This window comes from Dermacentor silvarum, chromosome 3 (assembly GCF_013339745.2).
Source record: "Dermacentor silvarum isolate Dsil-2018 chromosome 3, BIME_Dsil_1.4, whole genome shotgun sequence".
Lineage (NCBI taxonomy): Eukaryota > Metazoa > Arthropoda > Arachnida > Ixodida > Ixodidae > Dermacentor > Dermacentor silvarum.
In genome coordinates this window covers 230,611,933-230,638,033 of record NC_051156.1, presented here as the reverse complement: position 1 = coordinate 230,638,033, position 26,101 = coordinate 230,611,933, and the positions used below count along the sequence as shown (strand labels likewise).

At 46.2% G+C, this 26,101-nt stretch overlaps 2 protein-coding genes and 1 long non-coding RNA gene across 6 annotated transcripts; 2 read left to right on the top strand and 1 right to left on the bottom strand.

The window, feature by feature from the left end:
• The first annotated feature begins 1,260 nt into the window (after positions 1-1,260).
• LOC119446854 (geminin) lies at positions 1,261-16,206 on the top strand. 4 transcript variants are annotated; one of them, XM_049664972.1, is made up of 7 exons: positions 1,261-1,416; positions 1,481-1,579; positions 1,641-1,734; positions 1,897-1,979; positions 2,035-2,124; positions 12,748-12,824; positions 14,904-16,206. In XM_049664972.1, the coding sequence occupies exons 1-6, from the start codon at positions 1,399-1,401 to the stop codon at positions 12,796-12,798; spliced, it is 435 nt and encodes a 144-aa protein (XP_049520929.1). In that variant the 5' UTR covers positions 1,261-1,398; the 3' UTR covers positions 12,799-12,824; positions 14,904-16,206. The 4 variants fall into 4 exon arrangements, with proteins under 4 accessions (XP_049520929.1, XP_049520928.1, XP_037567360.1 ...); XM_049664971.1 differs by lacking the exon at positions 14,904-16,206 and adding an exon at positions 14,125-14,469; XM_037711432.2 differs by lacking the exon at positions 14,904-16,206 and having other exon boundaries at positions 1,647-1,734; positions 12,748-14,469.
• On the bottom strand, positions 13,818-17,770 carry LOC119446855 (uncharacterized). Its single transcript, XR_005190828.2, has 2 exons — positions 17,515-17,770; positions 13,818-15,029 (listed from the first exon to the last, which is right to left on the bottom strand). It is a non-coding gene; the product is annotated as an uncharacterized LOC119446855 (long non-coding RNA).
• A 540-nt stretch (positions 17,771-18,310) lies between these two features.
• LOC125944451 (uncharacterized) lies at positions 18,311-19,990 on the top strand. The gene has a single exon (XM_049664961.1). It carries the CDS (start codon positions 18,450-18,452, stop codon positions 19,593-19,595), a length of 1,146 nt encoding a protein of 381 aa, XP_049520918.1. The 5' UTR covers positions 18,311-18,449; the 3' UTR covers positions 19,596-19,990.
• The last annotated feature ends 6,111 nt before the right edge of the window (positions 19,991-26,101 follow it).

The following is a 26,101-nucleotide window of genomic DNA, read 5'->3' as shown; positions in this document are numbered from 1 at the left end:
ACCCCCCCCTGAGGCCGACTTAACCCCACCTTTTGTTTAACCCCTTTTCTTTCCTTACGCATTTGAGTACTGCAACTAAGATGTAAGCGCGCAATCGTCTGCACACTCGCAAAAAGCGCATTTTTTTACAATTTGCCGTGAAGAAATCGAAATTAGTGCTGTTTAGATGGTATTGGCAAACTGTCAACCCCCCCCTGGCAGACATCCTGGGTGCGCTACTGGTTCACGGTGTGGACACCGTGAAAAAGAAAGGTGCTCCGACGGCGCGCCCGCGCTGGGGCGAGAGAGCGGCCACTTCGTGTGACCGTAAGTGAGCGCCGCCGCTAGGGGCAGCAGGTGTTCAGGAGGCCTTGCAGCAGCGGCACAAGAGTGGATAATTTACAACCTCCATCAGCATTTAAACACCTATACTTAAACAGGTGCAAATTTTCGTTATTCAGATGCCAAATCCTGAGCAGGTAGAAGGTTTCATGCCACTTACTGTCAAAATACCGTCATTTCCAACACGAGAGAGACGCGTCGTCTGCTCGAGCGGACGGCGTGCTGCGCTTGCCGCTGCTCGCCGCATCGGAGTCAATCGGAATGTCGGCAGAAATATAAAGGGACGTTCCTCCAACCAAATAGAGTCGTTTTAAGCAGGCTAACGACATATATGCATCGAAATAAAGCACCTCTGCCGCGCGTGCCTATAAAAGCGCCAGCATTAAGCGAGCGAAAAAGTGACCCCCAGAACATGTGCTGCCCCTTGTGGCAGCGGCGTGCGTAGAGTCACACTAAGTGGCCGCTCCTCGCGCCGCCATCGGATCACCTATCTTCTTCCACCGTGGTAACCATAGAGTTTCTCACTAGGTTTTATAGTGTGAAACTCTATGGTGGTAACGTTGGTGGACACGGTTAGAGTGTACTAGAAGCAAGCTTCTAGTACACTCTAACACGGTGTTGCTTACACCTAGAGTGTACACCACGTGTACACGTGGTGTACACTCTACTTACACCGTGACCATGGAAAGGGAACTTCTGAGATGGAGTATACTTTTCTGTCGTCCTCAACTGCGCTTCCCTTCACTTGGCACTCATTCTGTAACTATAATGGTCCATTGGTTAAATGAAAAGACTTCCTTCTTCCATGATTGCATAGGGAGCTGTGAAACTGATGTCTAAGAACGTTGCTTGGTGGCATCTACTACCACTCCTTTCAAAAAGGTTAAACACATAATTTCTATCCACCTGTATTCTCCTATTCCGCCTATTCACTCATCCATCCAGACTTGCACATGTACTTTGTACCATATGGAGTTTCTTTGTACGCCTATTGGGATTGGAATAGCGCGCGCAATACCGATATAGTTATATAGTGACTAGCCTACTTTACAGTACCTGCAGTTTTCGGCCACAAGAATGAAGGCGACAAGCAGGGTTCGTAAGCGGGCAGCCTTCCAAAAGGAGGTCCCAATTCTTACTGCTATAATTATTGTTGCAGGGTCTGAAACGAAAAGCGCTGAGCGAAGTGCAGCCTACAGCAGCTAATCGAAAGGGGATTTCAGTCGCCGATGGCTTGATGTGCCTCAGTCGTCTGAAAGTAAGTAGGACGCGTAGGTTTTTGAATTCGTTTTGTAGTGACGGCACATGCGCTTCTTCAGGGCCAGAAGCCTGCAGACCCCGAGAATTCAGCGCCTCCAACTGGTGGAAAGGCTCCATCGGAATCGTGCGACGCCTACGATTTGATGGCCAATGGTACTTTTAACTCCTGCCCTCACTTGTGCTGCCGCGTGCGCAGGCATTCGTTTGCATAGGTTAAGAATTAGACCTAATTTGGTTTTATTTGCGCTTGCGTACTGTCAGATTTTGTGTGCCTCGTTGGTAAGGGACTCAAGTAAGCTGCCGTTCCCTCTGCAGAACGTGTTCCGGCCCAGTACTGGAAGGAACTTGCCGAACAGAGGCGCGTCGCACTCGATAAGGCCCTCAAAGAGAACGAGCAGGTAACACGCTTGCCGCCACTTTGCCATGTCAGCCAAACAGTCCGTGCACTTGCAGCTCCACGAGAAGTTGGAGCTCCTGACTGCCGAAAACAGACACCTACAGACCATCGCCGACCAGGCACTGCCCTTGGCTGACCTCTTAAAGGCAAGTTGCATGACGCGGTTTCTTTGTTTCCGTGAAGTGTGGTTGTTGAAAGCTAGGATCCATGTGAATGTAGCACAGTCCAACCAAGGAAGGCATTTTTTGGTTGAATAAGAATTGTTTCTCTCTAGATTGTACCCGGAACCACAAGCACCTGACTGAGCCATTGCTCTGCCAGCTGTGTGGTATCCAGCACAGTACTCATTCATTTTGTGTGAATGCTCTTGAGACACCACTTTGCTGAACTGCCGTATTCTCAGATGTTGTGAATTGTTCATAAAGCATTTCCATGTGAAGGTCATAGACAGAAGGCAGTTATTATGCAAGCACCTAATGTTACCTTCAAGCAGTACGTGACACTTTTCGTTGAGACCCCATGGGTCTGCCACCTTGAAGCAAATGGCGCCATAGTTCTAAAGTGAAGCTTCGCTTGCCTTTGACTTTTACAGTGCTGCTGCTGTTGTCTTGCACGCTGCGTCGGGGGGTGGTTCAGAGCGTATATATACATGGTAGGAGCATGGCAGAGAGGAAAGTCGACGCAAGAAACTCGTTTGTACCTTTCCATCTCGTGGCATGTGCACAATGCCCTCTGGGGCTCCCTGGGTGTCGCCACATTAGCCTCTTGACAGCTGTGATTATCCGTGACCCCCCTCCATCGCATTGCAGAAACTGCAGCGCTTACGTGTCTACTAATGTGCAAGTCCAGAGGGGACATAGATAGAACTGTAGAGAGGAGGGGGGAGAGCAGGCAGATAATGGGTAGAAACCGACACAGTTGCGAAATGAGTGAATGAGCCTTGCCACTCTCGCAGTTCCCATACAGGGGGATGTGGCGGAGAGGGAAAAGATGACGTGAGAAGGCAAGAAAACAATGATTGCGGGTAAACTGAAGATACGGTAAAGTACGCTTCTGTTATTTCTGAAAAATAAACACCATGCAAATTCGTTAAAGGGGCTCTGAACCACCTCTCGGGCTTGGTGAAATAACATAGTCCGCAGGTAGCCTACACTGCTGAGAACACCTCAGCCAAGTTTTGCTGTCGTAGGCGGTGCGTGGAGCTCGCGGAGCACAAAGTTACCTTTCTTTTCGTTTCAACAGAAGCCATGATCCTCACTCTCTTCTGTGTGCTTTATTACGTAATAAAGCACATTCCAATACACGGCTGCTATAGGTCGCTGTGGTCACCACGGCCGCCGCAGGGTGCCGCCACGAGTGCACTGTCTGCTCACTGTGGACAATCGCGTTTGGCTTACGTTTAGTGCCTTGTAGGCACCAAAATTGGAAGTCCTGGCGTCTATGTTAAAATCCAAAATGAAATTCGAACTGCGGACCACAGCGATATTTCGAAGGTGGAGCGTTGTGGCCCCGCCCCACTCCGCCGTAGTCTTCGCAGTGCAAGGCATTGAAGGAGGAAGGGGAGCACAGCAGAGGCAGTGTTTGATTGCCAATAACTCCGCTTCTGCTGAACGCATTGAAGTACTTTTTGCGGCAAAGAATTTCTGAAATAGCCTATTTTCACTTCAAATATCTTTCTCCACTTCGATAAAAAGTGGTTCAGGGCCCCGTTATGTAGACAACTGACCCAAGGTGTACATGTGCAAAGCCACATTATAACACTGTCGGGTCTAGGCGACACTAAAGGAGCAGTCATACATCAAACCAACATTTCTGTGCCCACCGCAGTAGCTTGACGGCTACGGCATTGCTCAAGGTCGCAGTTTCAATGCCGACCGTGGCAGCCGTATTTCGACGGAAGCAAAATTAAAAAGCACCAGTGCACTTAGATTTAGGTGCACGTTAAAGAACACCGTGTCAAAATTGATCCGGAGTCTGCCACTATGGCGTGCCTCATAATCCAATTGTGGTTTTGGCACATACACCTCCATAATTAAAATAAAGTTTATCACTTCTGCCACGATGCGATGTGCCATGTAAGGCTATGATAATGCTCTACCCTCTCGGAGATTATGAACGATGGCGCACAACAATGCCTCAAGCAAATGCATCTCCCTGTGTGTTCTGTGCACTATGCAGACAAACAGCAGTGGTGCATGCAAGGTAACATTTAAGATCAACTCAACACTCTCATCTTGGACTGAATGCTGAAGAAATTACACATTTGCCGTCAACATTACCGCTGATTATTGTCAAAGCAACTAGCATAGAAAGTGTCACTTACATCGATTCCCACAGTGCATGGGATCCGCATATTTTTTCACTTGTCTCCTACATCAAATGGCCATACCTAGCTGAGTCACTCTGCTCATTTGCTTCATGACAAGGCATGCAGCAACATGTGCATGGAGAGTGCACCACACTTTGAGCGAGCATGCACACACGCCTGTAGAGGATGAGATCTGCAACGCTGTTGTGAACCACAGTGCTACCTTGCAACAGTCTCATTGCACGTGTAAAATATTGGAACAAATGGCACACAGTTTCTGGTAATTGTGTTGCACTTTGTGCTCCTGTGTTGAGATTGTAAGTGCATGAGCCTTGGATAGGTAAACAAAGCATAGGCAGGGTGTACATATAAGCGCGTTTTGGAAACAAAGAAAGAACAGAGCAAGTGCTAAACTTGAACTGTTCATTTGTAGAGCGAAGTCACAGGAATACAACACCTGAGCATGCGTGCAGCAGGCACGTTAAAAAGTCACAGCATTGTGTCAAACAGTTGGAAATGGTTTTCGAAGAGACTAGTGCAGTTCGTGCCTTTTTTCTTCAAATGGAAAGCCTCCAACAATTCTCGTGCCAGCGTGTCACTTGCATTGCTCAGCATTTTTATTTCGCGAAGCTGTGGCTCATACTTGCAGGCAATGCAATGCACAGGTAAGTGCGCATTGCCTTCGTTCTTTAATGATACTTCATGCTCCTGTTCTTGGCTGTTGATGCAGCGTACAGTTTGACCTGCATAGGTCTTCCCACACGATAGTGGCATTTTATATACAATGCCAGTTGCACATGTTACGCAAAGGCCGGTGTGCTTCTTCCGAGCTTGTCAACGCGGCTGATTCATGGACATAGCCCCAATAACTTGTGTGGCGCCGAGAAAACAACTGGCACACCATTTGCGACTTCTTTAACTTAGGCCAAACATTAAAAATACGCAAATGCTACGTAGCTGGATAGAACCAAAGTAATGTTGTTTGCTGGCACTTGGATATTATCAGATTTTTTGCATTCTGCCTAATTAGACAATTAGTCTTAATTAACTAGTCAACTTCTAAATTAACTTAGTTAGATGAAAAGTATCAATCAGAAAACTCCTGATACAGATTTCTGTTGCTCAATACGTGCTACATAAAAGTGTTTTTCAGAGCGTGAAAGATGCCTGCGAATACACCAAAGTGCCTCGAGTGGCCAGTCGCGCGGCAATTTTGCGTGTATTCGCGGGCTATTTTCACGCTCGGAAAAACACTTTTATGCGGCACGTATTGAGCAGCAGAAAGCTGTATCGGGAGTAGCACTGACAATTGGGCGAGTTGGTACGGATGCATGGCTCGGATGCGTGGTATCGGGAGTTTTTCATGATAGTCTGGCAATGATAGTACTTCGTTGTCGACATAGTTGCTGCACTGGTGCCAGCCACATGGGGTAGACTTTGGGACTAGCAGGGATGACTGTGGATTTGGGCACAAAATGTTGAGCTTGAGCATATGTTCAGTGTCTTATGTGGCAGGGAATGAGGGCAGGCATGGACGGGTGGTCCGAATGTCGCATGTCATGCTGTGTTTGATGGGGAGCATGGTGTTCACAAGAGACATGAGGCAGGGAAAATCAACATGTCCCTGAAGTTAGGGTGAACATACGTTGTCCTGGCCAAAGCAGCATTGACGTCTGCGTTGGCTGTGATGCCATGCATGCTCAAGTGCATGGTAGCATCTTGTAGCCGAGAGTTCTGCTAGTTTACAAGAAGCCCGAAAGTGGCAAAAAATGTCTCCTTATAAGATCACCATAATGAATATCCATTGAAAGATTCGGTGCAGGCTAGAGTATATTGTTAGAAATCACTGTCGATATGTTGCGATTTGTGTGACACTCATGGCTTCCACATTGCATGTAGAATGGCATTGGCGATCTGCATTCGTCGGCGGCATTGCACCAACTTTGGCACTGGTGTCCACTAGAAAGCAGGTTTTGACACTTTGTTCAACACAAAAATATTGGCGGATCGGTTGTAGCTTTCTTTGATGTTTACTGCCATGATTGTGTGTAGCTCAATGAAAGCAACGGTTTGTTCCTCCCTTCTGTTCACACTTGCCAGTGTGACATTCCAGGGATGTGATATCTGTGGCGCATGCTCAGTTGCACATACCCAGTTGTCCAAGGTTTGTGCAAGTGGCAGGTGGGTTTTTAAAACATGGGCTTAGGATGCGCTGAGCATCTTATTTCTGGGGGTCTATGACAAAATTGTGTGCCGTCACTGGAAGATCAGGCGTAGCAAGAATTTGTTACCTGCTTGATTACTTACCGGCCAGCAACCTAGGCCTATGCCGTCTCACAGCAAAAGCTCGTCTGGCCTGCTCGTTCGCGTCCGTTGGTGTCGATAAAATCAAATGTATTGCAATTTAAGCGCGACATAATCGTGTACACGTTGTGCTGACCAACATGGGCACTTTATTACAAGCTGCATGCGGTCCTATCGCAAACGCTACCCGTCTCATTCGACGACCCAGCGAGATAGGCCCGCCGGCTCATAGCCATCGGCGACTGTCAATGGAGCCGACACTATGAACGTAGCCTCACGGAAACATGTCTACGCTGCTTGCATCATCATCATCATCAGCCTATATTTATGTCCATTGCAGGACAAAGGCCTCTCCCTGCGATCTCCAATTACCCCTGTCTTCTGCTAGCTGATTCCAACTTGCGCCTGCAAATTTCCTAACTTCATCACCCCACCTAGTTTTCTGCCGTCCTCGACTGCACTTACCTTCTCTTGGTGCACATTCTGTAACTCTAATGGTCCACCGGTTATCCATCCTACGCATTACATGGCCTGCTCACATAGTCGTGTTTATATTGGCATCATTTGTTTAAAACGAGAGAGCTGTTCAAACACGTGTGTTTTCACTTTCTTTGCAAAGTTATGCAGTATCACGAGTGCCCATGCAGGGGCACCGGTTCTGGGCGGTGCTATATGCGCCGCTCGCTCGTTCGTACCGTGCATACCATACTGTAAGCCTGCAGTTGTGCCATCTTTCTGACGTTCTGTGTGTTTCACTTTCGCTACCCTGTACATGGCACATTTATTTAACCTCCATCCTGCACCGGTATTAATAGGGCCGGCCGCTACAGGTTGGCAAGAGTGACACTTGATTGCACCTGAACTGTGAGCACCTCTCACTCGAGAACAGCACCTAGTGATGGCCACTTTTTACACAACAGGTGGCTCACCTTTATTCCAGCAAGTGCAGACCTGTCTTTGTTAATAAAGCAGCATTTGCTGGTGCTGGCCATGGTGAGTTGGTTCGATTCTCGGGAGGGCACACATTAGCACAACGTGGGGACAAACACTTACCAGGAGGTCTGCACACTCCAAGTTGGTTATAAGAGGAATAGCCACCCACTGTCATGAGTCCGCACTTATGATGTCATGCCCTCACGGCATGCAGGCTTGTTGGAGACGGAGACTGACGTTCGTCAGCTGTGGTTTATTGATCGAACTTCTAAGCTTGCGCTAGCACAAGTCTTTGCCTCATGCATTCTCAACCTCTTCTTTCTCTATAGTTTTCAACAGGCTAGTTTAAATAACCAATTGGCGAGGCACATTTCAGCAGGCTAGCCGCACTCGATTCTAGGAGAGGTCTCAGATAGCCTCCTCCAAAAGTAAAAAGGCACCAAGTAAAATTGTGACCAGCTCTGTCCAAGGATGCAAGCCTGCTGTGGTGTCATACGTCCACAAGTTATCCCACTACCTTAAGTGAAACGCCCTGTACATGAAGTCCTGCCGTCTAGCAAGGAGAGATTGTTAATAAAATGAGCCCGAGAAACTGTTGAATAAACTGTGACTGGCTTTCTTTTAAGACAAGCAACGTCAAGTGCCACAGCCTCGACTCATATTTTTTCTTTCCATGAATGCAAAAAGTGGACGTCAACCACGTCTGGGCACATAATCCTGAACAGGACACATATGAATTTTATAGCCGAGCATGTTCAAGCTGTCGGATAGCAACACCAGAAGACTTTGTTCACGCTCGCGTAGGCTTTCAGCTGTAATTATGAGGGTTTTTTTCTACTTGCATCGTCTTATGACAGTCTGTGGGTTCCAGGAAGCAGGGCACAAAGTGTCCTGCTTTCTGTGTGTCGCAATGCATGTTGATATGTCGCACTGTATAGCAGTGCAACATATCTTTTAAAATGCTTTGCATGAACAATATCGGTGCTCTTTCTGGATTTACTGGTTACTTTAGTGCAAATATTTCGTTTTATAAACTGCATGAAACATACATTTTAACGAATTCAACACATCGTGATATTCCATGTGCATTGGCTGTATGGTTCCCCTGGCACACACCAAGCCGCATTGCGTTACAGCGTGCGTCTCTTGGCAATAAAACGCAGACCATGACACCGTTTCTCTGTCATCTACATTGCAGACGAAGCCAGCTTTGTCGTCTGCAACCCAGGCCGGCAAGCTTTGGGCGCATGTCAGAAGCCGGTGCTGGCACAAAATTTCAAAAAATAATTTTTTGCATTTAAAAAATACCTTTTTGTAACTTCTCACATAAATAGCAGACATGTAGAGCTATCTAATTATATTTCACATATTTTTAAGCCGAACAACAAAGCGAACTTTTTGAACTTGAACATGAATATTTTTGCAAAAAAAGTATAACTTCAGTTATTTTTCAGGTGATCAGCTGAACCTTCACAACGTAAAATATTTTTCAGCTATACTATGTCAACTGGGCGCCTTCTCGATTTTCCCGCATTCCGAGAAAAAAAAGTTCAAAGTTTGCAATTTTACCGGCTTTTGCTGGTGCCAGAAGCACCTAACATATTCACATATATTTGAAATATTGGTTACTTTGGCAGTCGCATCACTTATTGTATTGCCGTACACTCCATTTGAACGGCTAGATCATACAATGTACAATTAAAAAAAAAAAATGTTGATTGATGCCTTTTAGCTCAGCTGGGAAAGAACAATAAATTTTCACCAGAATGCTAGCAAACTTTTTTTGGGAAAAAAAATGAGAACGAGTTTTGAACTTCAATAAACATGTGGAAAATTTTTCAACTATATCTGTGATGGTCGAAAAAACACTGGTTTATTTGGCATGTAATGACCCCAATGGCTGCACCAATTGCGCCGAGAGCGGTTCTTTGCACTGTCCGCTCCAAAATGACATTTTAGTGGAAAATTGTGGAAACTATGCCATGCCTGCGCCAATCGAAGCATAAGAATGGAAGCATAGTAAAACTGAAACCAAAGCCTAAAGCACGTTGCCGTCCTCCTCCTCATCATCTTGGTGGCATGGCCGTAATCGTGCTCCATTCACTGTTCTTGTGCTTTTGTTGAGTTTCTCTCTGGTGTGGCTGCTTTGGGGTGGCTGGGCCGTTTGTGCTGCAGTTCCTTGTGGCACAGAGTTCTCTCAAGGAGGATGTTGGATGAAAAATATAATGTGTGGTTGCACATTGTTTAGCATCAATGCCACTTTGAAAGTATCGTGTAATATGCGCACTGAACCGCCTATGTATAATTTGCTTGTCATTACGGACCTCTCTTGCAACCCTGCACGATTGGAAAATCAAATTCCGTGGTTGTAATTTAATCAATTTTCACATGTTCCACGGTACAGTTATGCTGGGTAGATTGTGCACATTAGAAGAAACTTGTGGATGTCTTCATAGTCACTTCGGTTTAGTCATGCATGCCCTAGGGAGGAGTCTGGTTGACATGCCTTAGTTCATCAAACATCCTTTCATTCTTAAGGTTGGCTTGAAGTATGCCAAATGCACATCTTTTGCAAGTGTAAATGGTAGAAGCGAGTTTATACTGCAATATACGCATGGGGAAGGCCATTTTATTAAAAGTAGTGAAAATAGGCTAGAAAATTTTAGCCTGAATACCTCATTGATGCACATAAAGCCAGCTACGTAACATTTATTGACTACTTCAGTTAAAACTGAGACCTTATCTGGAAGGCGACTCAGAAAGTCTTTGCCCCTATTTTTTTTTTTTTTTTTAGCCAAATTACGGCTGTAAATGCGAATTCTCAGCGGTGGACCTTTCTTGGACCACCCTTATCTGCCGGTTGCTGCGCGGCATGGCGCTGCTGTCAATTATGGCAGTTGTGCTTCACACAGCGTACGAGCAACGAAGTGTGATTTGTTTTCTATGGGGCAAGGGACCCATCGAAATCCTCAGGGAAATGCAGCCAATGTATGGGGAAAGGTGTCTTGCTTTGAGAAATGTGAGTTTGCAAAAGGCCATGAAGCCAAGTCCGACGGTGGTTCCACAGTCAGCCGGACGAATAGGGACATCTCAAATTTAGTGCTGCAATGGGACAAACGGTGTGGGGGCGATGTGGAAATATAGGTACGTAAAATGGTGCGAATATTTGTAATTACCTGTATGTACCTTACTTGAGAGTATATATTGACAACGCAGGAAAAAAATAAAGTCAGTTGAAAGTTTGCGCTCGTCCGCGTCTATTACTGTGTCCGTGTTTTTTGTTTGCGCATAACCATTTCCTTTGCAACTACCTTACTTTGGCTAATAAAAAATAGGGCCAAAGACTTTCTGATTCGCCCTCGTATATTGAACGCTGTGCCAAAAGTGCTTGTTGCTGTGCTAAATCAAACTTCCTTTTTTTGCCTGCGCAAGTACCTGTTCCAAAAGGCTGTTTCTCCAATAATCTCAGCAGTTATGTGGGAGTAGTGACATAAGTTGTAGCACTTCTTTCTCACACAGTTTGCTAGAAGCAGACTTCTTGCTATTAATTTTGCATGTAATATTAGTATTGTATAAATGAAATAGGCAATTATTTTGGTAACTGGTATTTGACGAATATGTATGTACGCCATGACTGGTCCACTTTTTCTGCAGCCAATGCTTGAATAGCATTTTTCCTGTACTCCACATGCCTCGTAAAGCACAACTCTATTATTTCCATGATGTAGATTGAGGTCATTTGGCCCAGGAAAGTCAGGCGTGCAGACTTCCTGGGAGGGCAGGAATGGTGGTTCAGGAACAAATTGCACTTCATTTGGGCACATCTGTGGGCACAAGCTGGGACCTTCGATTGAGATCAAATTAACTCGAGTTTAATTAAGCGAGGTCTACTGCAGCTATGAAAAGCTCCTGCTGCATAGGTTGAGCCCTCTTCAACTGAGCCCCGCTCCGTGGCAACTGCTGCTTTTGTTGCTAGCATCCTTTCATCTCGCCGCATTTCGATGGGGGCGAAATGTGTACTTAGATTTAGGTGCACGTTAAAGAACCCCAGGTGGTCCAAATTTCCGGAGTCCCCCACTACGGCGTGCCTCATAATCAGATCGTGGTTTTGGCACGTAAAACCCCATATTTTAGTTTTTCATCTCGCCACCCAGTGGCCACAATAGTCTCACAGGAAAAAAAACAGCGATAAACAGCATCAACCACAGCAAAACAAGGTTTGGCAAAGCATGACTCTCTGTGTTGTGAAAAGTGCGGTTGAAAGTGCCATGTTCTTTTTCCATCAGTCAGTGTGTTGGTCTGATTTTCCAGGCACACCATGGCATTTCTTGCTTCCTTTCTTTTCTGTGCATTCTCTACACCTTTGGCTAGAAAGTGTGAAAAGCACATCTTTCAACGATAGCATCCACTCCGTGGTCTTGTCTTCAAAACAGTGGGGGCTTTTTGACAGTGAATACATGTCACCCTCAGACGAGAGATCTTATTTTCCACAGTGCAGATGAGAACCGAGCTTGGTGAGCTTTATTAGTCCAAAATGAAAACTACAATTGACTGGTGAACATATTCATTGACACACAAGTTACATTCAGAAGGATTCTGCAGTTGGCCCCCGACTAGTGATGACATGCCTTCTTTCATTTCTGGCTTGAGTGATGAGATGCACATGATTGTTTGGAAAGCAGCATGGACAGTACCTGTTCACAACACTTAATTTTGAATCTTTTTTTATGTCTCTGAGGAAAAAAGAATTTTTTTTTTAACTGTTGCATTTCATTGCTGGACAAGGGAAGCTATGTGATGCATTTTGATTTGGGTAGACAAACAAGTGGTTTAGCTCTTGCTGAGCAAAAGTGATTGCCCAGCATGCAAGGAAAGCGAACTGCACCACCATTGCCAATTCTGGAGGGCCATAAGGAATGTATTATTCCAGGCCCAGATGCGTGAGACAAAACCTGTCTTATTAAATGCCTGTGTTGTTGGTGCACATATAATGCACAGTGTCTCCCAGTGGGTGTCCAGCTCTTGTCGCACATCTAATGTTCAATCCTGCCAGCTCGGTGTTTTCATGCTCCGCATGCCCTGTTCACTGCTACGTCCATTTCTGTAGCATTGCAGCTGAAAAAAAAAAAAAAGTACTTCCATACTTCCCTGTCCTGACAGGCAAACACTTGACATCAATCGTGCATCTGATTGTTATGGCTTCCTTTCTTTTAATCTTTTCCAGGAGCTTGGAGCCCTCTCATCAAAAGAACTGGAGCGTTCTCATCAGGAGTAACTTGCACTTGTGTACTTCACGCAAAGGTTTCAAAGTGTTCACCACACTTCTAATTACTTTGTTAGTTCTTGAGAAATTTAAACTAACAAATAATACCTTACCTTGCAATGCATTTATTTATGTTCTTGTTACAATGCTGTGCTTGTATATTGGCCTCAAAAATGAGCTTTAAATATGTAGGTTTGTGTATTTGCCACTGAAGAACCTGTATGTTTTCAAACTTAAAGGAAAGTGGGAAATAACATGGATGCATTCATGTGCATCCAGGTGTTATGTTGGAATCAAATGGTGTGTGCATAGAAAGCACAAAAAGGTAAATGTAATGTATTTTAACAATTTTAGCACTTGCTTGGACCTGGTAAAAAGCAGCTTCTGTCATCTGATTGAAGTGTCAAGCTTAAAAGGAATGCAAATCTTGGTAGTACCTATGTTCATTCAGGTTGCTTTCAATAGGCCTTTGGTTCATGCTTTTTTTATTTCTACTTGACTGCAACATTCCACTCCTTGCTGTACTTCATGAACCACGTGAACAAAAAAAAAAAAAAAGGATCATGCAGGTCTACCTGTTTGAAGCGTCTGTCGTGGAAATATATTTTTTGACATCACATGTGTTTACTGCTTGGACGCCTCTCGACAATGAAAACTTGTGAGCTGTCTCTGTGCACTTTATTTTAGAACTGTTGCGGTATTTGTATGCAAAAGTGAATTTGCTACCGCCTTAGCATTTATTGGCAGTGCTAGTCAGGCCTGTCCTTTGCAGGTGGGCTCTCTGCCAGTCTGCCATCTTTTGCATGCTTGTCATGAAGTCTGGGAAGAGCCTATCTTGTGCTCTCAGTTGAACACATCATACAAATGTCAACAAACTATGCCATGGACACATTAAAAATGGGCAGAGTAGGGTATCCATGAAAGTTGCGCACTAGACTGGTTGTTCTAACTGTTGTGGTTATTGTTAGGGTCACATATCAGCCATGTCATGAAAAAAATATATATATGCGGGGGCATGCAGGGTCGAGTGGTGATGTGTGAACGCCGGACTGGACAGCCTGTCTAAAATACTTAGTGTCTGGAAATGAAAGTTGCAGTATGATGTGCAACCAATTAAATATCGGGTTCACTTAGTGCAAGCAAGAACCTAGCTTGTTTGCTGAACCTGCCTCTGTCAATCCCATGCTGTGAAAGCCATTTTAGTGCAGATAAGCAAGGAACACAACAGCATGTGCTTCTTATCTGTGCTTCTCCATGTATCGGCTGACTTGCTCAAGAACAATTTTTGAATTCAGTGCTGCTTGCTTGCAATGTTGTGTTTTCCTGTGACTGCTGCAGTCTCCTGGCTTCTATTGCTGTGCATAATAGCAGCCTACAGCAAGCAAGCACCATGTACAAAGAAAATAATGTGCATGGTAACAGGAGCCAAGAACGGAAGGCAAAAGTTGAACAAGGGAACAGTGGTGGCCAGACTATGTACAGACAAGCTTGAGGTGTGGCACTTCAAGACATGCAGCAACACTTCAAACGTGTTTTCCTCCTAATTTGTAATGATTTATTTTTCTGTTCCATTTTGTCATTTGCTTCTTTAAGAGATAGGAAAGTGCACTTAAGCATTGTTGTCCCGAATCAGCCTGTGCTACAAGATATCTTGCCTGTGTAATAATAAAAGGAGCAGACAATGGGTGTGCACCATAATTACTATGCATGGTCTTCTAAAAGTGCCTTATTTGTAATTAACACTGTTCTGAATCTTCTCTTGGGGCATACTCTACTACATTTTTATCGGTGCAAAACAGACAATATACGGGGTTGCGCCTGTTCTGATACCACACTTGTTGTGGAGGCAGGCCCATTCTGCTCTTTGGCACTCTTGTTTAATGCAAACAAGCGCACTGCCACAGAAGTGACCAAAATGCGTAGCTTTAGTGTTGCTTTTGTTGGCATTTGTATATTGGAACTTTCATGAAAATTATGCTTTGGGAAATTCATAAATCGAGCATGAGCCAACTAGCGCAGCTGTTGTGTTGCCAGCAGCAAAGTGCATGATGGAATGATTTGACAAAGCAATTGCTGCTGCATTTGTGATCTGTATAGCTGTCATTTCTTTCCCTCAGGAGTTGTCCGATGAGTGCTCTGAGCTGCTGGAGTGACTTGATGTGGTGCATGACCAGGATCCCAGGCTGCACGAGCTGGGGCTGGGAGGGGTTGGCCGCCGGTACGGTACGGGTCGCTTGCGCGCACTGCACACGGATAAGCCTTAGAACCTGGTAAACAACTGCCAAGCTAATGTTGAGACACATCACTGCAACTGCTAAACAAATTTTACTGCATCTGAAATAACTTGGCTATTTTTGATGGCTGACGAAAGCAGAATTTCGACTTTGGGTAGAGATTTCCAAGTTGGTGTAAATGCCAACACTTGAATGACATTTTGAAGCATGATGTTCCGGTGCAGTTAAACCACCGCTGTCTTGTGCAAACGTAAACAGTGCTGAAGTACCAATTGTCCCGACTGTTGAGCTGGCACATAATGTGGAAAATTAAGTTGAGTTGAACAGGTTCATAGGCAAAGCTGGCATTGGGGGCATGAACAGTGACACTGGTGGAGGTGTGGACTATGCTGCAAGTGTAGCATGTAGGCAATCGCGATTCAATTAGCTTTGCAATTTTCTCTCTCCATGCATATTCGTGCTGCTTATTGGATTGAATAAACGTAACACCATGTCATACAGCTATGCCTATTCATATTTATGCAGAACATTAAGTAAAAACTGCTGTTCCTGTTAAAGAGGAATAAATAGCGTGAATAAAATTTACGGCGGATACAGTGCATGTTCTTGAAGCCTGGTGTGTAATAAAGGCTCGTGTCTGTCTGCAGAATTAGACCGCAAGGAGTTACGAAAAGGCTCATAAAGGATAAGAATAGAGAAGGTAAAATTTGTTACATGCAGGATGTTCGCAAACAGGAAGAATGGCTAGAAATTCGAACGCATCTGAATGACGAAGCTATTATCATGTACGCCTTGACCTAAACGCACCTACAAGATTTGGAGCAGCCGCCTGTTATCGACAATTTTGTTTGGGAGGGTTGCAACAGACTGACGGTCAAGGAAGGGTGGAGGCATGCTAATTAGGCGAGGTTTGAAGTGGCAAAGGGTAACGGAGACATGCAAGGAAGGAGCATTTATGGATTAGCGGAACATGTTATCCCCAGCATTTCCCGGAATTTATTGATTATTGATCGATTGGCTATCGCAAGGTATTGGCCACGTATTTGGGCTAGGCTAAGCATGCCAAGTCATCCCGAGCATTTTTCGGAATTTATTGATTATCGATTAGCTATTGATTCGCTATCGCAAGATATTGGCCACGTATTTGGGCTAGGCTAAGCACTACCAAGTCGCCCCCAGCATTTACCGGAATTTATTGATTATTGATCGATTCTCAATTAGCTATCGCGAGCTATTGGCCATGTATTTGGTCTAGGCTAAGAACTACCAAATCATCCCCAGCATTTTATTGATTGGCTATCGATGACTGACTAAGCTTAAGTAGTCCGAACCGTGCTTAGCCACGATCGGCTCACACTTTTTGTCCGCGACGGACCAACTAACGGCCGGCTTAAAACAGCTCCGCTGGTAAATACGCCGCCTAACTTACCTAAGAACTTCTAGATATCGCTTTTACCGAAACGGCATTTCAAACCTGTCTCCAACAGGTATACAAATACTATTATATCCGTCGCTAAGCAAACATAACGTTGCAGTCGCCGAGATGCACGTGTGCGAAATAGTAACGCAAAACGACCGCGTACATCAGCATGTGCTACATACAAAGCTCGATACTCAACGCGTAACAACCGAAATGAAAGAGCAGCAGGTGCTTTAAAATGTTTGCGACACATGCTGCAATGAACAGCCAATGTAATTTTGTAAAATACATGACGAATTTTTCTCGGTGGTGGAGTCGCAGAGATGTCTGGGAAGCTCGTGCGCAATACTCAACGAGCGGGGACTGCGGTGGTGTGGTTGACCAGTTGACTACAACCAAGATGGTGGCAGTGGTTCTTTATTCTATCGTGCTACTTTCGGAAAACTGGCGCATGCGCAGATCAGTCGGTGATATCAGTCTATTGCTTGCGATAATGCTTGCTATAACTAAGACTTAGAGATTGACTCCAACCAAATAAGGAAATTTACTAGCCCGACGTTTCGGAACCAATTTGGCTCCTTCTTCAGGGGGCATTCTTTGGAGGTGGCGGTGTGCCGCTTTTAAAAGGTCCATCGTAAGAAAGGAGAGGAAGGTGGAGAGAGCGTAAGGTGCCGAAACACTTGACAGGGCACCTGTTCGAGACAGACAAAAGAGGGGGTGGGGGGCAGGTAATTCTGTCGAAATGTTTAGCTTCAAATGCTTGCTATAACGTAAATCTGACATGATTACAATCTGAACAGCCAGCCAAGGTGCTTGCAGAGATATTCAAAATGATGAGCTGCCTTTACACACACGTACGCATACAAGGATTGCGGGGAAATTTGAGAGCACACCAGCTCTCCCGCGCAGAGAATCCAGGACCTCGTGTCCTTTGCCCTGCCGAATACACAACCCCAAAAAAGAGCGGCAGTGGAACGAAGGCTACATATTTTGAAAATCCTACATGTATTCGAGAGAGGACGCCTCAATCATACGAAAAGCACACACACATTAGTCGCACCAAACTATACGCACTTGCAAAGCGTGCGGGGCCTATCCATCACCTTGTGGAAGTGTCCCGCGAACTCCATCTTCAGAAAGTGGACATTTTCTAAACTACCACTCAACCAGCGTCCCAGCAGCTGGGATTGTGGCTACTTCTGGTGCCGCACGTGCTGGGTCAGGAGCCTACCAGAAGTAGGACCTTTAGGCAATAATAAATGTTATTTCCCTCTCTCTTCCCGAGGAGAGCTGGCGCACGGCACACAAGTATCACTGCGCACCAGTTTGAAACGGGAGCGACTAAATCACCACCAGAACACACCAGCGTTGCCAGATGTCGTCTTGTGCGGTTCCCTAGATTTGCGAGGCGGAGATGTCCCTAGTGAAGTCACGCGACTGCGTGCCGCACTCGCCTCCTTATCGCCTCCCCGTCCTCGTACGTGCGTGCGCCAGATTTCAACGTGTGTGCGCGCAAAAGATGAACGTGGACGCAAGGTTTACACCTGCAGCTTATTCTGAAGAGAAAGTTAATCAATAAATGAAACTGTGTTTCATTTATTTATGAGAAATCCAAGTTAGCACGTGTTACGACGGGGTAGGTGAGCCTCAGCTAGGCGACTGGCCACGGCCGTCGGGTGTTGAGCGATCGGGCAGTGACGAGACGCGCTCTCGACTAGTTCTTGACGCTTTTTTGCGGTCCCCCCCCCATTCTTAAAATAATTTTCTGTTACGTTAGTCACTGTCGCACTCTTCAACATTCACCTGATTTTTGAACGGCGTGGCGGCGCCTAGCATTCCTATATTTGTTTCTGCGTGGACTTCGAGGCCATTCACCTACCTGCCCTCCCGTTTGCCACACTCAAATTGCTAGTAGATACAGCGCTCGACCGCTGGCGCCACGCTGGGCCGCTCGCGCGTACCGCGTTTATAGGTGGTTTCTTTCGCCGAGGGCGCTCGAACGCAATCATATGGTTAGCATGAATGCAAGCCTTGGAAGCGTGGCTGTATGGCTGATCAGTCTGCCTCTGGACACGGACGCGTTCGGACGCAAGATGTCGAGCTCTGCAAGAGCAGGTTCAGCGGCCGCGTTTGGCCGTGGTAACAGGTCTTCTGTCGCCCCACCGGGTTATCGGTATGTACTACCGACTTTGCCATCAGGAGAAACTATGAAGGAGTGTTTGTTTTTACACTGTGACGTGACCGGGAGACCATATCGCCTCGAAGACTTCCGTGACCCGCTGCAAGAGCTGGGTGTACTGAAAGACGTGACTGGTATAGGGCCCTTCCAAATGACGCATGTGTGGCTGATCAAGCTAAGAACGCCAGAGGCAAAGGAAGTGCTGGTTAACGCGGGTGGCTTGGAGGTCAAAGGGCGTTTTTGCGCCGTCATTGACCCTGTACAGCAAGACATCACACTCAAAGTGCACTGGGTGCCATTCCACATTACCGGGGAAGCACTGAAGAGGACTTTCGACCACTATGGCGAAGTGAAAGAAGTACGACAAGAGGATTGGAAGGTGAGAGGTTTTGAACAAGCCGAGTCCACTGCGCGTATTGTGCGGATGACGCTCCGAGAGGATTTAACACCGGACGCTTTGCCCCACTTGTTCAAGATCTTTGGTGGTTCAGTGCTCGTCGTCGTTCCCGGCAGAGCTCCAATTTGCCTTCGTTGTCGACGCAAAGGACACATTAGGCGAGACTGCAGAGTGCCAAGATGTGCTCAGTGCCGGGAATTCGGCCATGAAGCACAAGGCTGTGTGCGTACATATGCAAGAGTTACTGGCAGCAAGCAACCTGAAGACGAGGGTCTCGAATTGATGGAGGAAGAGGTAACGGAGAAGCTGACAGCGTCCTTAGAAACGCAGGCTGAACAGGTGGCTAGTGACGCGGAAAAGGTGGCAACGCCATCCGCGTCGACACAGGACGACACTGCAGGAAGAAAGCAGAGGCAAAGAAGAATGCAGGAAGAAGTGAGGACACCTCCTGCACCCGAAAACGCGGATCATGGGCGTGACGAGTTGAACGTGGCGATGGTCGCGGAGCCAGACACACCATATGAGACGCCTGATGAGACGGCCACTGAGGAGCCTGCCTTCCAAACGGCATCGACGTGATGCTCCAGATGAGGAGACGCAGGGGGAAAGTGTTCAACGCCTGGAGCCGCAGTGGATGGAGGTCCGGTCGACCCGGGCCAAGAAAGGAAAGTACGCCCCAGCGCAAAGGTCAGCGTCGCTCACCCGAGAAGGGGAGGCGACGCAGTGACCAACGCGACTGGCGTCGCGGGTGCCCGTTCAAGCTGTCGTGCCGACAGGGACGCTCAGTTTGTGAAAGTTGCTAATTGCTGGACGCCTTGCCGTTGTTTTACTCTTGCTATTTGAAATGGCTATGTCGCTAGCTCCATTGCGCGTGGGAACGCTCAACGTTAGAGGTCTCAGGGCGAGACGCAGACAGCGTCAGCTCCGACGCGTAATGTTAGAGGAAGATTTAGATATCTTGACGATTCAGGCGACTAAAATAGAGAGTGAGAGTCAGACTGACGGTATGGTTGTACAGTTTAGTGACCGCTATAGTGTATGCGTTAGCCATGCATGCTGTTGGCACAGCGGCCGGATGCTGTATGTTTATTAAGAAAGGTTTGGGTATAGTGGAAGAAACAGTGATAAGTTGTCAGAGTGGACGATTCGTGTTTTGTGATTTCGTATATTGCAACAAGGAATTCCGAATAATATGTGTGTACGCACCAACAAAAGTAAATGACCGGCTTAGCTTTTTTCAAGAAATATCGCAGTACATGAAAACAGACAGATATTTGATAGTGTTAGGAGATTTCAATTGCGTTTTGAACTCTTGATGATCGTTCGCATGCTGGATACTGGACTGATAAGAGCGTTAAGGGGGGCCATAGGAAGAGCCCTGTTGGAGGACATTGCACATTACGTGAATGGAGGTAATAATCGGCATTATACTCATTTTCAAGGCAATAGCCATGCAAGGTTAGACAGAGCGTACCTTTCGCAAGAAATTGCCACACTGTGTGATGATTACAAGGTGCTGAATATAGCATTTAGCGACCATTGTTTAGTAGCCTTCACGATAGGGAAGAAGATCACCGTAAGACCTAGAATGAAGTGGGAAACATGGAAATTAAACGCGAGACTCTTATAGGACGAACAATTTCTAAAAAGCGTACGAACAGAAATGGCCAAAGCAAACAGTAGCTATGAAAGAGGATGGTGTGAGCGATGGGAGAGGTTTAAAGAAGGCGTAAAAATGAATGCCATAGAGCGAGCAGTAGAAATGCGTTTTGAAGAGCGTCAAGAAGAAAATAACCTGAAAAAAATGCTACAGGAATTGCTGGATGCTAAAACTGCGGCGCCAGGCACCTTTATGGAAGAAATAAGAAGAACGAAGTGTAAACTTGAGGCTATCGACACGGAAAAATACCGTGGTGCGCTTGTACGCGCTCGAACGGAAAAGATCTTGGCCGATGAAATGCCAACAAAGCGTGCTTTGGGAGCTGAGAAAAAGTATGCGAGGAGGAACGAAATAGTTGAGATTGAATACAAAGGCAAAATATGTAGAGATGCAGAAGAAATCAATTATGCATTTAAGGAACATTATAGAGAGCTATTCAATTGTAGAATACCGAACAAGCCTGGGTATGAGAGCCATTTTCTAACTCCCCTTCCTAGATTAGACGCCGAAGAAACAGAAAGATTATCAGTAGATATCACAGCAAAGGAAATAGAAATGGCCATAGAATACCTTAACGCTGGAAAATCGCCAGGACCTGACGGCTTAACTGCAGTTTTTTACAAAGCCTTCTGCGCGCAGATAGCCATCGTATTAGAGCATGTTTTTAAGGAGGCGTATCAAGCAGGTCGTCTGCCACCGTCCTTTAAAAGGGCGTACACAATCTTGATACCAAAAAGCGATGACGCGAATAAACGTAACAGAATCACAGGCTACAGACCAATTACGCTGACAAACGTAGATTATAAAATTTTAATGAAGATATTTGCTCGGAGACTACAAGGGATTATTGGTGATTTAGTAAGACCGCATCAGACCTGCGGGATAAGAGGGAGGTCGATATTTACTAATATCCATGTGGCTCGTAGCATACTGGAAACGTGTGACGCTGATTTTAGGAAAGTCGCTATGTTACAAATTGATTTAGAAAAGGCATTTGACAGAGTATGTCACGATCTCCTATTTTCAATTCTTGATTATGTAGGTGTTGGATCATTAATAACAGAGGGAGTTAAAATGGCATATAACAATTGCACAACTAACCTCATTATCAACCATGAGCTAACTGAAAGGATTGAAGTGCGTTCATCTGTGCGTCAGGGGTGCCCCCTGTCACCTCTTTTGTTCGCGTTATACCTAGAGGCTCTATGTAAAAAAAATTATTGATAGTCCGGATGTGCGTGGTTTCAGCCTAGAAGGATGTGAAGTGCGTTTATTAGCTTACGCTGATGATGTCGTTGTTTTCTGCACTGATAAGGAGAGTGTTCGAACTTCTATGAAAATTATGCGTGAGTTTTGTGACATGACAGGTAGTAATATAAACCTGAATAAATGTGTCGGTTTGTGGCATGGCCAGTGGCAGACAACGCCACGTGTTTTTGAAGGTATGCAGTGGACGCTCACACCTGGGATTTACCTGGGTGTACCGTTAGGCACTCATCGAGACACCAAAGATTTGTGGAATGGAAAGGTGCAGGAATTGAAAGCTCAAACTGACAAGTGGGCCGGGCGTGACCTCTCAATATTTGCACGTGCAGCAATTTGCAGAATCTTCTTAGTGAGCAAGCTGTGGTATCTCATGCAAGTCCTGAGCTGTTCCCGATTCAATTTTAAGAAATTTCATAGAGCATTCGCTGTGTTTGTGTGGCAGTCAGAATATGAAAGAACAAGCAGAAACAACTTGTTTCGCAAGTTAGGTCAGGGAGGCTTGTCATTACCAAACTTATTCTTAAAGCAACTGGTTTCTAGATTCTTGTTCTTGCGAGACACCACAAATCCTTTCTTGCGAACAGTTATTCAAGTTCGATTGAGCAATGCTTTACCTAACTTTGTTGTCTCGATGAGGGAGGGTGGGTGTTACGCGTGTTACGCGTGGGTGTTACGCGTGTTCTACGTGAAGTGGTCGTGGCGTTTAGATTTTTAAACCACAACTTTTCTACTGAATATTTGGCTACTGTAACACGTAAGCGTATAAGCGCTGATTTAATAAACATTATGTTCCCAGAACCATCGTATCGATTATTGTACCGTGAAGGCCAAGGAAAAGATGTGCTAAAACGTGTGAAACGAATGATGGTTCCAGGGGGAGTGGAAACGTTCTTTTTATTGCGATAGCAATTATATGGACACTCCAAAGCAGATTTCTGCCGTCGGCGTCGCCGTCGCCGTCGCCGTGAGGTTCCGTATGACGTCAATGGAGATGAAATCGTCGCCGCGCGCCGCCGAACGCTGTATGTGCGAGTGAAAGGGCGCGAGGGACGCGCGCTTTCACGGGGAGTGAACGCACGGCGGAGAACAAACGCGCGTTCTGTGCCGTGCTCCCTTAAGGGCTGCAGAAGTAGGCGTCTCTTTCCTCCTTTACAATCACCATATATGTAGAGCAAACGCGCCTTCTTCTGACGCACGAAAGGCAGTGGGGGGAGGGGGGGGGGGCAGGGAAGGGAGGCGACGTTAACTGCGGCACCAAGTGCCTATTTATATCAGAGGCTCCGGCAACAGTCACCAACGCCGCACGAATTTTGTGCGAACGCGGGCAAAACGCCGACGGCGTCGACAACAGTGCTGTGTGTTGCCGGTGCTGCTGCATGTCCAAGTTTGTACAGCGGATAAAACTACTATCCTTACTCCGTGTAGCTCTCTACTAAGTTGCTATCGCAATTCATGCTTCGCCTTTCGGGTGAAACTGCGACAACTTTTTTAAACTACATACTAATACCTTGCCTGTAAAAACATGGCTAAAAGAAAAAGGGCATTATTTACCATGGGGTACTAACTGTTTAATTTGCAAGAAACCAGAATCTATAGAACACGTGTTCCTAGATTGTTGCAGTGCGGTCTTCTTCTGGGACATTATGCAAAGAACTATTATCGACGCCGTCGGCATTTTGCCCGCGTTCGCTCAAAATGCGTGCGGCGTTGGTGACTGTTGCCGGAGCCTCTGATATAAATAGGCACTTGGTGCCGCAGCTAAACGTCGCCTCCCTTCCCTCCCCCTTCCCCCCCTCCCCCACGGCCTCTCGCGCATCGGAAGAAGGCGCGTTTGCTCTACATATATGGTGATTGTAAAGGAGGAAAGAGACGCCTACTTCTGCAGCCCTTAAGGAAGCACGGCGCAGAACGCGCGTTTGTTCTCCGCCGTGCGTTCACTCCCCGTGAAAGAGCGCGTCCCTCGCGCGCTTTCACTCGCACATACAGCGTTCGGCGGCGCGCGGCCACGATTTCATCTCCATTGACGTCATACGGAACCTCACGGCGACGGCGACGCCGACGGCGACGGCGACGCCGACGGCAGAAATCTGCTTTTGAGTGTCCATATAATTGCTATCGCAATAAAAAGAATTACCGTTAACACCCCATGGTATTCGATACTTAACTACAGGGCACGACAGTATACCTTATGACACGTTCTTTCTCCTCGGCCTTCACAACATCTGGAGAAACCGCATGGCTGTAAGGAATTGTGACATTAATCCGAGAACAGTAAACTCTTACTTTACTGAAAATGTGAGTAAACTTCGTGAAGTGTTTAAGAAATTAGGTTATGAAGATGAACTATTGTTCTTGATGGATGCTCTTGTCAAAATGAAAGTTTTGTAATCTCAACCGCCAGTGAAACATCAGCGGTGGGAAAGTGAATATTGTCAGCTGATGCAGTAGTTTGTATTATTGTTTTTGCCGAATGTCCGGAAATAAAGAAAAACAAAGTGGCTGTATGGCTGAGTGGTTACGGCCCTCGCTTCGGGATTATGCGTACGCGGGTTCGAATCCCGCCCTGGCTAGAATTTATTTTTCTTAATATCTTTTCCTTTTTTTATTCCTCTCTGTTTGCCAGCGCGGTCGCTTGAACCCCGGTGCCACGGCGGCAGCCGTGGTGCCGGGCGCCGACGCGAAGCGGCGGTCGTTGGGGTGTTGCGGCGCGCAGCGTAGCAACACCCCAAATAAAAAAATACTGCTCCAGTCAGGTAGACTGCTCCCTCCCTGATAGTGAGATTATATTTGGATCATCAAAACAGTGATGCATTTATAATACCACCGATCCCAACAGCAGGCTAGTCACCACCAGCCCAGCGTTTTCTCCGTTAACGCCTCCTCCGTTCCAACGGCGGCGGCTAGAAACACGGTACGCGCGAGCGGCGCAGCGTGGCGCCAGCGGTCGAGCGCTGTATCTAGAAATACGCCTCCCGTTTGTTGTGGCGGTTTCTTAGCTTCCCTGGCCCAGCACACCCGTCCTTGACATATATCTTGCCGTGCGCGAATCAGCGTTCTGTAGGTCTTTTGATCTTGTCGATGCTCAACACATTTAGCAAATGTAATGCTATCTATTCCGCAAGGCAGTTGCTAAACTTATGTTGGTGCAGTTTATTTTGCAATCAGCGTGTTATCAGCACTGCATGGTTCCAGCTAGCAGGCTGACCTGAACCGATTATTGTAAAAATTATGCTCGTCTGAGAAAACTCTATCTCGGTTCCATTTGTGCCTTTGCATATTCCGCATCTCATAGCAGCACACACCGCGCGACTTATCGATTCACAAGTTCAAATAAAGTTAGCCTAACCAGCGTTGACAAACGCGCTGACGATCTACAGGTGCATTGCAACAGTCGCCTTACTTCTTCGACCTACCACGCGGACTTCCCGTAGCTCTAACCGGCAACAGCTCACTGGTTCAAGAAAACGAAAAGATCATGTTTCTAACGTGACTTTTTGGAATCATGAGGTTAGTGGGTGCACAGATGTGAACAAATTGCGCAATTTGAGAGCACAGAAGCAGCCTGAAGGTTGACCGCGGAGCGAACTAAATTTCTTGTCAAATAAACACACACACAGGTTAATGCGAATAACCGATTCCTTATCGCGCACAATCGACCACTTACATACACAAAAAAGGGTCAACAATTAATCGTCGCCACCAATACGATTCATCCAAATGATCGCACATGCCACACAAGACCATAAGGCATTGCCGAAGATGATGTTCACAGTCCTAACAATCTCCCCGTGAATTCATGTGAGCGCTCGCGAGATAACGCAATACTGGCTAAAACAACAAACAAATACAGAAAAATATTATAAACAGAACAATGCGCATAGGCGGGTCCATCATTAATCATATGGGCAGCAGCGAAAAAATATGCACAGCGAGTTTCAGTTCGCCTGTTCAACTGGTCGACTTGACTAGGTAATTTCGGCCTCCATTCTGGGTACATGAAAAAGCTAGTTTTGGTAGAATGTACTAGACAATGGACCATATTCTAGTACACTCTAGCAACGCCTCCTCTAGAAAGAGGAGGCGTTGACTCTATAGTTTTGGTAGAGTGTACTAGACAATGGTCGAGTGGGCCGAACGGCGCTCTGCCGCTGAGGCGCCG